The 12,827-nt window shown below is 51.3% G+C and overlaps 1 protein-coding gene across 1 annotated transcript; it reads left to right on the plus strand.

The window, feature by feature from the left end:
• Positions 1-8,411: 8,411 nt before the first annotated feature.
• Positions 8,412-12,286, plus strand: LOC124030027 (receptor-type tyrosine-protein phosphatase-like N; the record flags this gene model as incomplete). The annotated part of the gene is given in 4 exon segments (XM_046341546.1): positions 8,412-8,558; positions 11,069-11,103; positions 11,421-11,677; positions 12,007-12,286. Coding segments are annotated over 4 exon segments (480 nt in total). The 3' UTR covers positions 12,098-12,286.
• Positions 12,287-12,827: the final 541 nt, after the last annotated feature.

Here is a 12,827-nt window from a genome sequence, read left to right on the forward strand (position 1 = left end):
ATGCCATTCCATTCACTCTGTTCCAGCCATTATTATGAACAGTTCTCTCCTAAGCAGCCTCCACTGGGTGGGTGGGTGGGTGGCTGGGTGGGTGGGCCACATGAGAATATATCACATTGGGCCTCCCCACCACAGGCCACACCAACCCTGTGCAATTGCTGTAACCACACAATCGACCCATTCAAAGCTTTAAATAACTCTAGCTTTGCAGGCCTGCAACTCTCTTGTAGTCTAATAGTTACTGACAGTGAGCTGTGAAAATGGAACACTGTGCAGACATGCTGCAACATTCTGCATACAGTGGAATTCACTATTCGATGCAAGACTGATCCCCTCTATAAAAATGTGCCATCTTTTACAGTCTAAATGTAATTTGAATTGGAAAATTCTTCAATGGAAAATTCTCTTAACATTAATGAATAACTTAAAATAAATATAACTTAAATATACATTAACCTCTTCAATTAAAATAAATTAACATTATCATCTATAGAATGATATAACAAATAAAATAATAAAATCAGCAGCAGATTTTTGAACTAAGTATATATACCAACTAGAAAATAAGCAGCTGTAAAAGTAGAAATGGAAAATGAAATGAAAAGGCCTGATGGTGGCGCTAGAGGAAAGGTCAAAAGCCCTGTCAATAGGTTTCTTCCACTTGGGGTCTTGATTGTACTCAACAAATTTTATGGCAATCTAGCCATTACTTTTAGATAAATCTTGTTCTCAGCCTGTGGGCATCATGTGTGTAGTGGTCCAGTATCCACAGCCATGGCATTAAACAGTTATGGCCCTTGTTCAGCCTTACTCACCCAGAGCCCAGCGCCGAGCCTTCTTGCTAGCAAAGTCACTGATCAAGTCTTTGAAGTCCAGCTTTCTAGCTAACTGACTTTCAATGAACAGCATGGCAAGACTGCAAAGCCTGTCCTGGGACATAGTGGACCTCACATAGTTGTTTATCAGTTTTAGCTTACTGAAAGATCTCTCGCCACCACAAATATACATAAAGCAATGCACACGTCTCCAAAAATGCTTTGCAAGCTGCATCTTACAAATTGTGTTCAGGAGACCAAGGGGACATGTTAGGGGACAAGTAGCAGCATATACAGTGTTCAGGAGACCAAGGGGACATGTTAGAGGGGACAGTAGCAGCATGTACAGTGTTCAGGTGACCAAGGGGACATGTTAGGGGACAAGTAGCAGCATATACAGTGTTCAGGAGACCAAGGGGACATGTTAGAGGGGGAAGTAGCAGCATATAGAGTGTTCAGGAGACCAAGGGGACATGTTAGAGGGGGAAGTGGCAGCATATACAGTGTTCAGGAGACCAAGGGGACATGTTAGGGGGGACAGTAGCAGCATGTACAGTGTTCAGGTGTCAGGAGACCAAGGGGACATGTTAGAGGGGAAAGTGGCAGCATATACAGTGTTCAGGAGACCAAGGGGACATGTTAGAGGGGACAGTAGCAGCATGTACAGTGTTCAGGAGACCAAGGGGACATGTTAGAGGGGACAGTAGCAGCATGTACAGTGTTCAGGTGACCAAGGGGACATGTTAGGGGACAAGTAGCAGCATATACAGTGTTCAGGAGACCAAGGGGACATGTTAGAGGGGGAAGTAGCAGCATATAGAGTGTTCAGGAGACCAAGGGGACATGTTAGAGGGGGAAGTGGCAGCATATACAGTGTTCAGGAGACCAAGGGACATGTTAGGGGGGACAGTAGCAGCATGTACAGTGTTCAGGTGTCAGGAGACCAAGGGGACATGTTAGAGGGGAAAGTGGCAGCATATACAGTGTTCAGGAGACCAAGGGGACATGTTAGAGGGGACAGTAGCAGCATGTACAGTGTTCAGGAGACCAAGGGGACATGTTAGAGGGGACAGTAGCAGCATGTACAGTGTTCAGGTGTCAGGAGACCAAGGGGACATGTTAGGGGGGACAGTAGCAGCATGTACAGTGTTCAGGAGACCAAGGGGACATGTTAGGGGGGACAGTAGCAGCATATACAGTGTTCAGGAGACCAAGGGGACATGTTAGAGGGGAAGTAGCAGCATATAGAGTGTTCAGGAGACCAAGGGGACATGTTAGAGGGGACAGTAGCAGCATGTACAGTGTTCAGGTGACCAAGGGGACATGTTAGGGGGGACAGTAGCAGCATGTACAGTGTTCAGGAGACCAAGGGGACATGTTAGAGGGGACAGTAGCAGCATATACAGTGTTCAGGAGACCAAGGGGACATGTTAGAGGGGACAGTGTCAGCATATACAGTGTTCAGGAGACCAAGGGGACATGTTAGGGGGGACAGTAGCAGCATATACAGTGTTCAGGAGACCAAGGGGACATGTTAGAGGGGACAGTAGCAGCATATACAGTGTTCAGGAGACCAAGGGGACATGTTAGAGGGGAAGTAGCAGCATATACAGTGTTCAGGAGACCAAGGGGACATGTTAGGGGGGACAGTAGCAGCATATACAGTGTTCAGGTGTCTTACTTCATGTTGAAACTCAGGTGTCAGATCTCTGGAATACTTCATGATCAGTGGTTGGCACACAGAAGGGACTTTATCCTCACTAATCTGACCAACTTTCAGAACAGCAGAAATGTATTCAAAGGGTTTGCAGTGGTGTGGAACCTCGTGTTCAAGTCACTTATGATGTTGTCCATAGCAGTAAAAACACTGTGTTCTGAAACACTGTTGCTGCACTGTCCTGAGCTGTCTCCTCTTGAGAGGTCTCATCATGGAATCTCTTCCTTTTCCTCTGGCGGCTGTGTTTCTTGCTAAATTGAGGGGCAACATCCATATGCGTAGCAATCAGTGTTGCCTCAGACAGGAGAGACTCTCATCCATCTCTAAGAGCCAGCATCTCTTTCTTTAAGGCTCTGATATTGGCTGTCTTCTGTGTCAAGTGAGATTTTTCCTGACTGGAGAATCACATTCCTGTCCTCAATGCCTTTCAGTACCTGCAATTATGCCAACTGACATGTCATTCAACACAATGCTGCTCACCTCCTTGTGTTGGGAGTAGGGCTGGTTCAGGGGTATGGGGATGGGGAGACAGGGCTGGTTCAGGGGGGTGGGAGACAGGGCTGGTTCAGGGGTATGGGGATGGGGAGTAGGGCTGGTTCAGGGGTATGGGGATGGGGAGGTAGGGCTGGTTCAGGGGTATGGGGATGGGGAGACAGGGCTGGTTCAGGGGGGTGGGAGACAGGGCTGGTTCAGGGGTATGGGGATGGGGAGACGGGGCTGGTTCAGGGGATGGGAGACAAGGCTGGTTCAGGGGTATGGGGATGGGGAGTAGGGCTGGTTCAGGGGTATGGGGATGGGGAGACAGGGCTGGTTCAGGGGTATGGGGATGGGGAGACAGGGCTGGTTCAGGGGTATGGGGATGGGGAGTAGGGCTGGTTCAGGGGTATGGGGATGGGGAGACAGGGCTGGGTCAGGGGGATGGGGTTGGGGTGACAGGGCTGGTTCAGGGGTATGGGGATGGTGAGACAGGGCTGGTTCAGGGGATGGGGTGACAGGGCTGGTTCAGGGATATGGGGATGGGAGACAGGGCTGGTTCAGGGGTATGGGGATGGTGAGACAGGGCTGGTTCAGGGGATGGGGATGGGGAGACAGGGCTGGTTCAGGGGTATGGGGATGGGAGACAGGGCTGGTTCAGGGGTATGGGGATGGGAGACAGGGCTGGTTCAGGGGTATGGGGATGGGGTGACAGGGCTGGTTCAGGGATATGGGGATGGGAGACAGGGCTGGTTCAGGGGTATGGGGATGGGGTGACAGGGCTGGTTCAGGGTATGGGGATGGGGTGACAGGGCTGGTTCAGGGATATGGGGATGGGAGACAGGGCTGGTTCAGGGGGATGGGGACGGGGAGACAGAGCTGGTTCGGGGGATGGGGTGACAGGGCTGGTTCAGGGGGATGGGGATGGGGAGACAGGGCTGGTTCAGAGGTATAGGGATGGGGAGACAGGGCTGGTTCAGGGGGATGGGGAGACAGGGCTGGTTCAGGGGGTATGGGGATGGGGAGACAGGGCTGGTTCAGGGGGGATGGGGTGACAGGGCTGGTTCAGGGGTATGGGGATGGTGAGACAGGGCTGGTTCAGGGGATGGGGTGACAGGGCTGGTTCAGGGGTATGGGGATGGTGAGACAGGGCTGGTTCGGGGGGATGGGGTGACAGGGCTGGTTCAGGGGATGGGGATGGGGAGACGGGGCTGGTTCAGGGGTATAGGGATGGGGAGACAGGGCTGGTATAGGGGGATGGGGAGACAGGGCTGGTTCAGGGGGATGGGGTGACAGGGCTGGTTCAGGGGTATGGGGATGGGGAGATAGGGCTGGTTCAGGGGTATGGGGATGGTGAGACAGGGCTAGTTCAGATGGGGATGGGGAGACCGGGCTGGTTCAGGGATATGGGGATGGGGAGACAGGGCTGGTTCAGGGGTATGGGGATGGTGAGACAGGGCTGGTTCAGGGATATGGGGATGGGGAGACAGGGCTGGTTCAGGGGTATGGGGATGGTGAGACAGGGCTGGTTCAGGGATATGGGGATGGGGAGACAGGGCTGGTTCAGGGTATGGGGATGGTGAGACAGGGCTGGTTCAGGGGTATGGGGAGACAGGGCTGGTTCAGGGGTATGGGGATGGGGAGACGGGGCTGGTTCAGGGGTATGGGGATGGGGAGACGGGGCTGGTTCAGGGGTATGGGGATGGGGAGACAGGGCTGGTTCAGGGGGATGGGGATGGGGAGACAGGGCTGGTTCAGGGGATGGGGATGGGGGGAGACAGGGCTGGTTCAGGGGTATGGGGATGGGGAGACAGGGCTGGTTCAGGGGTATGGGGATGGGGAGTAGGGCTGGTTCAGGGGATGGGGATGGGGAGACAGGGCTGGTTCAGGGGATGGGGATGGGGAGACAGGGCTGGTTCAGGGGATGGGGATGGGGAGACAGGGCTGGTTGAGGGGTATGGGGATGGGGATGGGGAGACAGGGCTGGTTGAGGGGTATGGGGATGGGGAGACAGGGCTGGTTCAGGGGATGGGGATGGGGAGACGGGGCTGGTTCAGGGGATGGGGATGGGGAGACAGGGCTGGTTCAGGGGGATGGGGAGACAGGGCTGGTTCAGGCGTATGGGGATTGGGAGACAGGGCTGGTTCAGGGGGATGGGGATGGGGAGACGGGGCTGGTTCAGGGGGATGGGGATGGGGAGACGGGGCTGGTTCAGGGTTATGGGGATGGGGAGACAGGGCTGGTTCAGGGTTATGGGGATGGGGAGTAGGGCTGGTTCAGGGGGTGGGGATGGGGAGACGGGGCTGGTTCAGGGGATGGGGAGACAGGGCTGGTTCAGGGGATGGGGACAGGGCTGGTTCAGGGGGATGGGAGACAGGGCTGGTTCAGGGTATGGGGATGGGGAGACAGGGCTGGTTCAGGGGTATGGGGATGGGGAGACAGGGCTGGTTCAGGGGTATGGGGAGACAGGGCTGGTTCAGGGGCATGGGGATGGGGTGACAGGGCTGGTTCAGGGGTATGGGGAGACAGGGCTGGTTCAGGGGATGGGGATGGGGTGACAGGGCTGGTTCAGGGGGATGGGGATGGGGAGACAGGGCTGGTTCAGGGGTATGGGGATGGGGAGTAGGGCTGGTTCAGGGGGATGGGGAGACAGGGCTGGTTCAGGGGTATGGGGATGGGGAGACAGGGCTGGTTCAGGGGTATGGGGAGACAGGGCTGGTTCAGGGTATGGGGATGGGGTGACAGGGCTGGTTCAGGGGTATGGGGATGGGGAGACAGGGCTGGTTCAGGGGATGGGGAGACAGGGCTGGTTCAGGGGTATGGGGATGGGGAGACAGGGCTGGTTCAGGGGTATGGGGAGACAGGGCTGGTTCAGGGGTATGGGGATGGGGTGACAGGGCTGGTTCAGGGGTATGGGGATGGGGAGACAGGGCTGGTTCAGGGGGGTATGGGGATGGCGAGACAGGGCTGGTTTCAGTGGTATGGGGATGGGAGACGGGGCTGGTTCAGGGGGATGGTGATGGGGAGACGGGGCTGGTTCAGGGGGGTGGGGAGACGGGGCTGGTTCAGGGGGTTGGGGATGGGGAGACAGGGCTGGTTCAGGGGTATAGGGATGGGGAGACAGGGCTGGTTCAGGGGTATAGGGATGGGGAGACGGGGCTGGTTCATGGTGATGGGGAGTAGGGCTGGTTCAGGGGGTGGGGATGGGGGACGGGGCTGGTTCATGGGGATGGGGAGACGGGGCTGGTTCAGGGGTTGGGGATGGGGAGACAGGGCTGGTTCAGGGGTATAGGGATGGGGAGACAGGGCTGGTTCAGGGGATGGTGATGGGGATGGGGCTGGTTCAGGGGTATGGGGATGGGGAGACAGGGCTGGTTCAGGGGGATGGTGATGGGGAGACAGGGCTGGTTCAGGGGTATGGGGATGGGGAGACAGGGCTGGTTCAGGGGTATGGGGATGGGAGACAGGGCTGGTTCAGGGGATGGTGATGGGGAGACGGGGCTGGTTCAGGGGTATGGGGATGGGGAGACAGGGCTGGTTCAGGGGATGGTGATGGGGAGACGGGGCTGGTTCAGGGGGATGGGGAGACAGGGCTGGTTCAGGGGTATGGGGATGGGGAGACAGGGCTGGTTCAGGGGGATGGGGAGACAGGGCTGGTTCAGGGGTATGGGGATGGGGAGACAGGGCTGGTTCAGGGGTATGGGGATGGGGAGACAGGGCTGGTTCAGGGGGATGGGGAGACAGGGCTGGTTCAGGGGTATGGGGATGGGGAGACAGGGCTGGTTCAGGGGGATGGGGAGTATGGCTGGTTCAGGGGTATGGGGATGGGGAGACAGGGCTGGTTCAGGGGTATGGGGATGGGGAGACAGGGCTGGTTCAGGGGTATGAGGATGGGGAGACAGGGCTGGTTCAGGGGTATGGGGATGGGGAGACAGGGCTGGTTCAGGGGTATGGGGATGGGGAGACAGGGCTGGTTCAGGGGTATGGGGATGGGGAGACAGGGCTGGTTCAGGGGTATGGGGATGGTGAGACAGGGCTGGTTCAGGGGGATGGGGAGACAGGGCTGGTTCAGGGGTATAGGGATGGGGAGACAGGGCTGGTTCAGGGGTATGGGGAGACAGGGCTGGTTCAGGGGTATAGGGATGGGGAGACAGGGCTGGTTCAGGGGTATGGGGATGGGGAGACAGGGCTGGTTCAGGGGTATAGGGATGGGGAGTAGGGCTGGTTCAGAGGTATGGGGATGGGGAGACAGGGCTGGTTCAGGGGTATGGGGATGGGGAGACAGGGCTGCTGAGCCTGAACCTATATCTGTTGGGCCTGGCACCAGGCAGGGGCAGGGACAACTGATTTAGTATGAACAGTTTGCTAAAAGTTTGCCTGCATTGATTAAATGTCGGCTAAAAAAGGAGCGAAATGTAAACACTCAGATATTTCTGTGAAGATAATATTAAGTAACTAATGTTAGGGGAGCAAAAGTAGCTTATTTCACTACGGACGAAGCTACCAGGTCCATTTCCACCAGTCACGGACGACACCCACCTTCCCTTGTTAAACATCGGGTGACATACTGTCGCCCTTTTCTCTTCTGTCCTTCTTTTCGTTTTTGGAAGCCAGATTTTTCTTTAGGAAACTGAGACATGATGCTCCACCGACACTAGTCACTCACAATTCACTGCTAGCAAGTACCTGTTTCAAATCAAATTGTATTATTTTATGCGAATAGTCTGGGTAGCCATTAGACTAGATGTTCAGAGTCTTATGGCTTGGAGGTAGAAGCTGTTTAGAAGCCTCTTGGTCCTAGACTTGGTGCTCCGGTACCGCTTGCCGTACGGTAGCAGTGAGAACAGTCTATGACTAGGGTGGCTGGAGTCTTTGACCATTTTTAGGGCCTTCCTCTGACACCGCCTGGTATAGAGGTCCTAGATGGCAGGAAGCTTGGCCCCAGTGATGTAATGGGCCGTTCACACTACCCTCTGTAGTGTCTTATGAATTTTAACCTGTCTAAAGGTCCTGGGGGCAGGATCAAACCATTTCATGAAAATAGAGGGGGGTTGGGCAATACAGAGGCTCTCTGGATGTTTACTTTTTGCCAAAAACAAGAAAATAAAAATAAACCCGTTAGTTTATTAGGACATTGTAAATAAAATATTAGATTAATGATGATAGATTAATCATTTAATATAGAATGCTTTTTACCTAATGTTGTAATATTCTTTTAGGGCCCCTGTCAGTCACAGACCATTATAATCATCCTAACCCCCCCACCCCCCCATACGGCTCCCCTGTCTATAGGATATTTTTTTTTATGTTCTTGCCTGCTGTGGCTGAGACACGGAATGCCTAATGTCTGGCCTGCCTGTTGACCTCTCACCTCTAACTCTGTATGACCCTGTTTGTTTGTTCAGATGACTCCCTGCAGAAAGTGGCTCTGCTCCTGGACCACTATGGCATCGATATGAAGGACTTAACCCCTTCACAGCTGGCCAACCTGCCTGCAGCACTGAAACAGCTGCAGATGGAGAGTGCTACTGACTTGGGCACCGATACAGCAGGTCTGTCAGAGCGCAGGCATGCAGCTGAACCCTGTCAAAGCACCTACGCTATGGGTCAAAGGTTTTCGAACACCTACACATTCAAGGGTTTTTCTTTATTTTTACTATTTTCTACATTGTAGAATAATAGTGAAGACATCAAAACTATGAAATAACACATATGGAATCATGTAGTAACCAAAAAAAGTGTTAAACAAAACTAAATATATTTTATATTTGATATTCTTCAAATAGCCACCCTTTGCCTTGATGACAGATTTGTACACTCTTGGAATTCTCTCAACCAGCTTCACCTGGAATCCTTTTCCAACAGTCTTACATTTACATTTACATTTAAGTCATTTAGCAGACGCTCTTATCCAGAGCGACTTACAAATTGGTCTTGAAGGAGTTCCCACATATATTGAACACTTGTTGGCTACTTTTCCTTCACTCTGAGGTCCGACTCATCCCAAACCATCTCAATTTGGTTGAGGTCGGGGATTGTGGAGGCCAGGTCATCTGATGCAAAGTGTGTCGGGTCATTGTCCTGTTGAAAAACAAATGATAGTCACATACACATGGTTAGCAGATGTTAATGCGAGTGTAGCGAAATGCTTGTGCTTCTAGTTCTGACAGTGCAGTAATATCTAACAAGAAATCTAACAATTCCCCAACAACTACCCAATACACACAAATCTAAAGGGGTGAATGAGAATATGTACATTTAAACATATGGTTGAGCGATGGCCAAGCGGCATAGGCAAGGTGCAATAGATGGTATAAAATACAGTATATACATATGAGATGAGTAATGTAGGGTATGTAAACATTATTAAAGTGACATTACTTAAAGTGGCATTGTTTAAAGTGACTAGTGATCCATTTATTAAAGTGGCCAGTGATTGGGTCTCAATGTAGACATCAGCCTCTCTGAGTTAGTGGTGGCTGTTTAGCAGTCTGATGGCCTTGAGATAGAAGCTGTTTTTCAGTCTCTCGGTCCCAGCTTTGATGCACCTGTACTGACCTCGCCTTCTGGATGGTAGCGGGGTGAACAGGCAGTGGCTCGGGTGGTTGTTGTCCTTGATGATCTTTTTGGCCTTCCTGTGACATCGGGTGCTATAGGTGTCATGGAGGGCAGGTTGTGCAACGCATAAAATGGTGTATCCCTGCAGAATGCTGTGGTAGCCATGCTGGTTAAGTGTGCCTTGAACTCTTAAATAAATCACAGACAGTGTCACCAGCAAAGCCCCCCCACACCATCACACCTCCTCCTCCATGCTTCACGGTGGGAAATACACATGCAGACATCATCCGTTCACCCACACCACGTCTCACAAAGACACGGCTGTTGGAACCAAAAAATCTCCAATTTGGACTCCAGACCAAAGGACATATTTCCACCTGTTTAATGTCCATTGCTCGTGTTTCTTGGCCCAAGCAAGTCTCTTCTTATTGGTGTCCTTTAGTAGTGGTTTCTTTGCAGAAATTCGACCATGAAGGGCTTATTCACGCAGTCTCCTCTGAACAGTTGATGTTGAGATGTGTTTGTTACTTGAACTCTGTGAAGAATTTATTTGGGCTGCAATTTCTGAGGCTGGTAACTCTAATGAACTTATCCACTGCAGCACAGGTAACTCTGGGTCTTCCTTTCCTGTGGCGGTCCTCGTGAGAACCGTGTTCATCATAGCGCACTTGAAGAAACTTTGAAAGTTCTTGAAATGTTCCATATTGACTGACATGTCAAAGTAATGATGGACTGTTGTTTCTCTTGGTCTTTTACCAAATATCTATATAGATAATCTTCTGTAACCTCCCCCCTCCCACACCTTGTCACAACACAACTGATTGGCTCAAATGCATTTAGAAGGAAAGAAATTCCACAAATTAACTTTTAAGAAGGCCCACCTGTTAATTTAAATGCATTCCAGGTGATTACCTCATGAAGCTGGTTGAGAGAATGCTAAGAGTGTGCAAAGCTGCCATCAAGGCAAAGGGTGGCTATTTGAAGAATCTCAAATGTAAAATATATTTAGATTTGTTTAACACTTTTTTTGGTTACTAGATGATTCCATATGTATTATTTCATAGTTTTGACGTCTTCAGTATTATTCTACAATGTAGAAAATAGTAAAAATAAAGAAAAACCTGAATGAGTAGGTGTTCTAAAACTTTTGACCGGAAGGAGGCCAGCACTTTACAGCAAACACCTTACTGAAATGTTGTCTAAAAATCACAGTCTTTTCACCACACAGAAAGACACTTCCAAGCTGTGGCCTCAAAAGGCAAGACTACTGTATGTGTCACTAGTATCATTCATTAAATGAGATACCGTGATATAATAGAGGAAATCAAGTTGTGAACCACGACGCAGGAATACCTGCAGTATCTTTATACAAAATGGCATGACCCAATAATGAGACTGAAAAATGTGACATTTTGTGGTGGGATTATACTGTGACAATTACAGATACTGAAACAATTATTATCTGTGTGTCAGATAATGAGAATCTGTGTTCTTTGCTTTTCAGACAAATACCGGAACAGTGCTGCCCCACGTAAGAAGGTACGTTGAGATAAAACAGCAAAACTCTAGAAATTACATTATTGCTCTTGGTTTATAAGTGTTGTTTATTTAACGATATGAAAGGTTTTTTATACAATGTTAATAGCATTTACAGTAAATGTGGAATGGCAATAATTAGGCTTTCTGGTTGTTGTTGTTGCATCTACCAAACAGTAGGAGGCAGAACATCCCCAATCTGAGGAAATCTGTGGTCTATTTTACGTATCCTGGAGTAATATTAAAATGAAACATGTATTTATTAAATCCTACTATAACGGATGTTAAGGTGTTTGGTGCCTCCTCCTATTCCTCATCAGATCACTGAAGGGGCCATGACACATAAGGTGGACAAATCTCCTGTGCTAGGTGCCCCCACCTCCCTTCCTGCCCCGCCCCCTGGGCCCCAAGCCTCCCCGGATCACCCTCCCACCATGGGGGCCCCTCCTGCCACAGAGGGAGCCAGTGTAAAGGAGCCAGGGGCCCCGGTGGAGACAAAGACGCAGGGGAAGAAAGAACCACCAGGAGGGACCACACATGTGAAGGAGGAATACGGCTACATCGTCACCAACCAAAGGTCTTCTAAGCCTAATGTTCATAAACACAGGATGTTGGTGTAGGAGCGTATATCTGTCTGTCTGTCTACGTGTCTGTCTCAGAGTCTTTGACTGTACATGGCGTGTGTATGTAAGCGTGTGTATGTAAGAGTTTGTGTGTGTGTGTGTTTGCAGGTTTGTGTGTATCTGTGTTTGTGATTTTGCTTGCAGTTGTACTGTATATGTGTGTGTGTTTGTGCTTTTGCTTTTCTCTTCAGTGCTCTGTGTGTATGCATGTATGAGTGTGTATGAGTGTGTCCGTGTGTATGAGTGTGTCCGTGTGTATGAATGCATGTGTATTTCTCCGCAGCCCCCTCAGTCTGTACGACGGGGTGCGTCTGCTGGGGCTCCTGGCTGAGAGGATCCCACTCTCCACTGGCTCTTTCATCAACATCAGGTAGGCTATAGGCATAGAGGCCCACTGGCCGACTGGTCCAATGAGGAGAGATGACAATTAGCTAGCTGCTAATTGCTAATAAGCAGATGATAATTCGTTGGCTGGTTAAATCTGACACATTTACAGAAATGTTAATAAATGTGCATCGTCCTGATTGTCAAATAAACTTATAAATGTCAAATTAAATGATCAGGAGATCTCAGTGTAGAGGGGCCATCTCAGGGGCGTCTCGGTGTAGAGGGGCCCGATCTCAGTGTAGATGGGCCATCTCAGGGGCGTCTCGGTGTAGAGGGGCCATCTCAGTGTAGATGGGGCGTCTCGGTGTAGAGGGGCCCGATCTCGGTGTAGAGGGGCCCATCTCAGTGTAGATGGGCCATCTCAGGGGCGTCTCGGTGTAGAGGGGCCATCTCAGTGTAGATGGGCCATCTCAGGGGTGTCTCGGTGTAGAGGGGCCCGATCTCGGTGTAGAGGGGGGCGATCTCGGTGTAGAGGGGGCCGATCTCGGTGTAGAGGGGGCCGATCTCGGTGTAGAGGGGGCATCTCAGCTCAGGTACTTCTATGATCAACATGCTCCATTCCCTCTCCCGGGTGGCGCAGTGGTCTAAGGCACAATTGTGCCACCAGAGATTCTGGGTTCGAGTCCAGGCTCTGTCTCAGCCGGCTGCGACCGGGAGGCCCAAGGGGCAGCGCACAATTGGCCTAGCGTTGTCCGGGTTAGGGAGGGTTTGGTCGGT

Source organism: Oncorhynchus gorbuscha, unplaced genomic scaffold (assembly GCF_021184085.1).
Source record: "Oncorhynchus gorbuscha isolate QuinsamMale2020 ecotype Even-year unplaced genomic scaffold, OgorEven_v1.0 Un_scaffold_8865, whole genome shotgun sequence".
Taxonomy (NCBI): domain Eukaryota; kingdom Metazoa; phylum Chordata; class Actinopteri; order Salmoniformes; family Salmonidae; genus Oncorhynchus; species Oncorhynchus gorbuscha.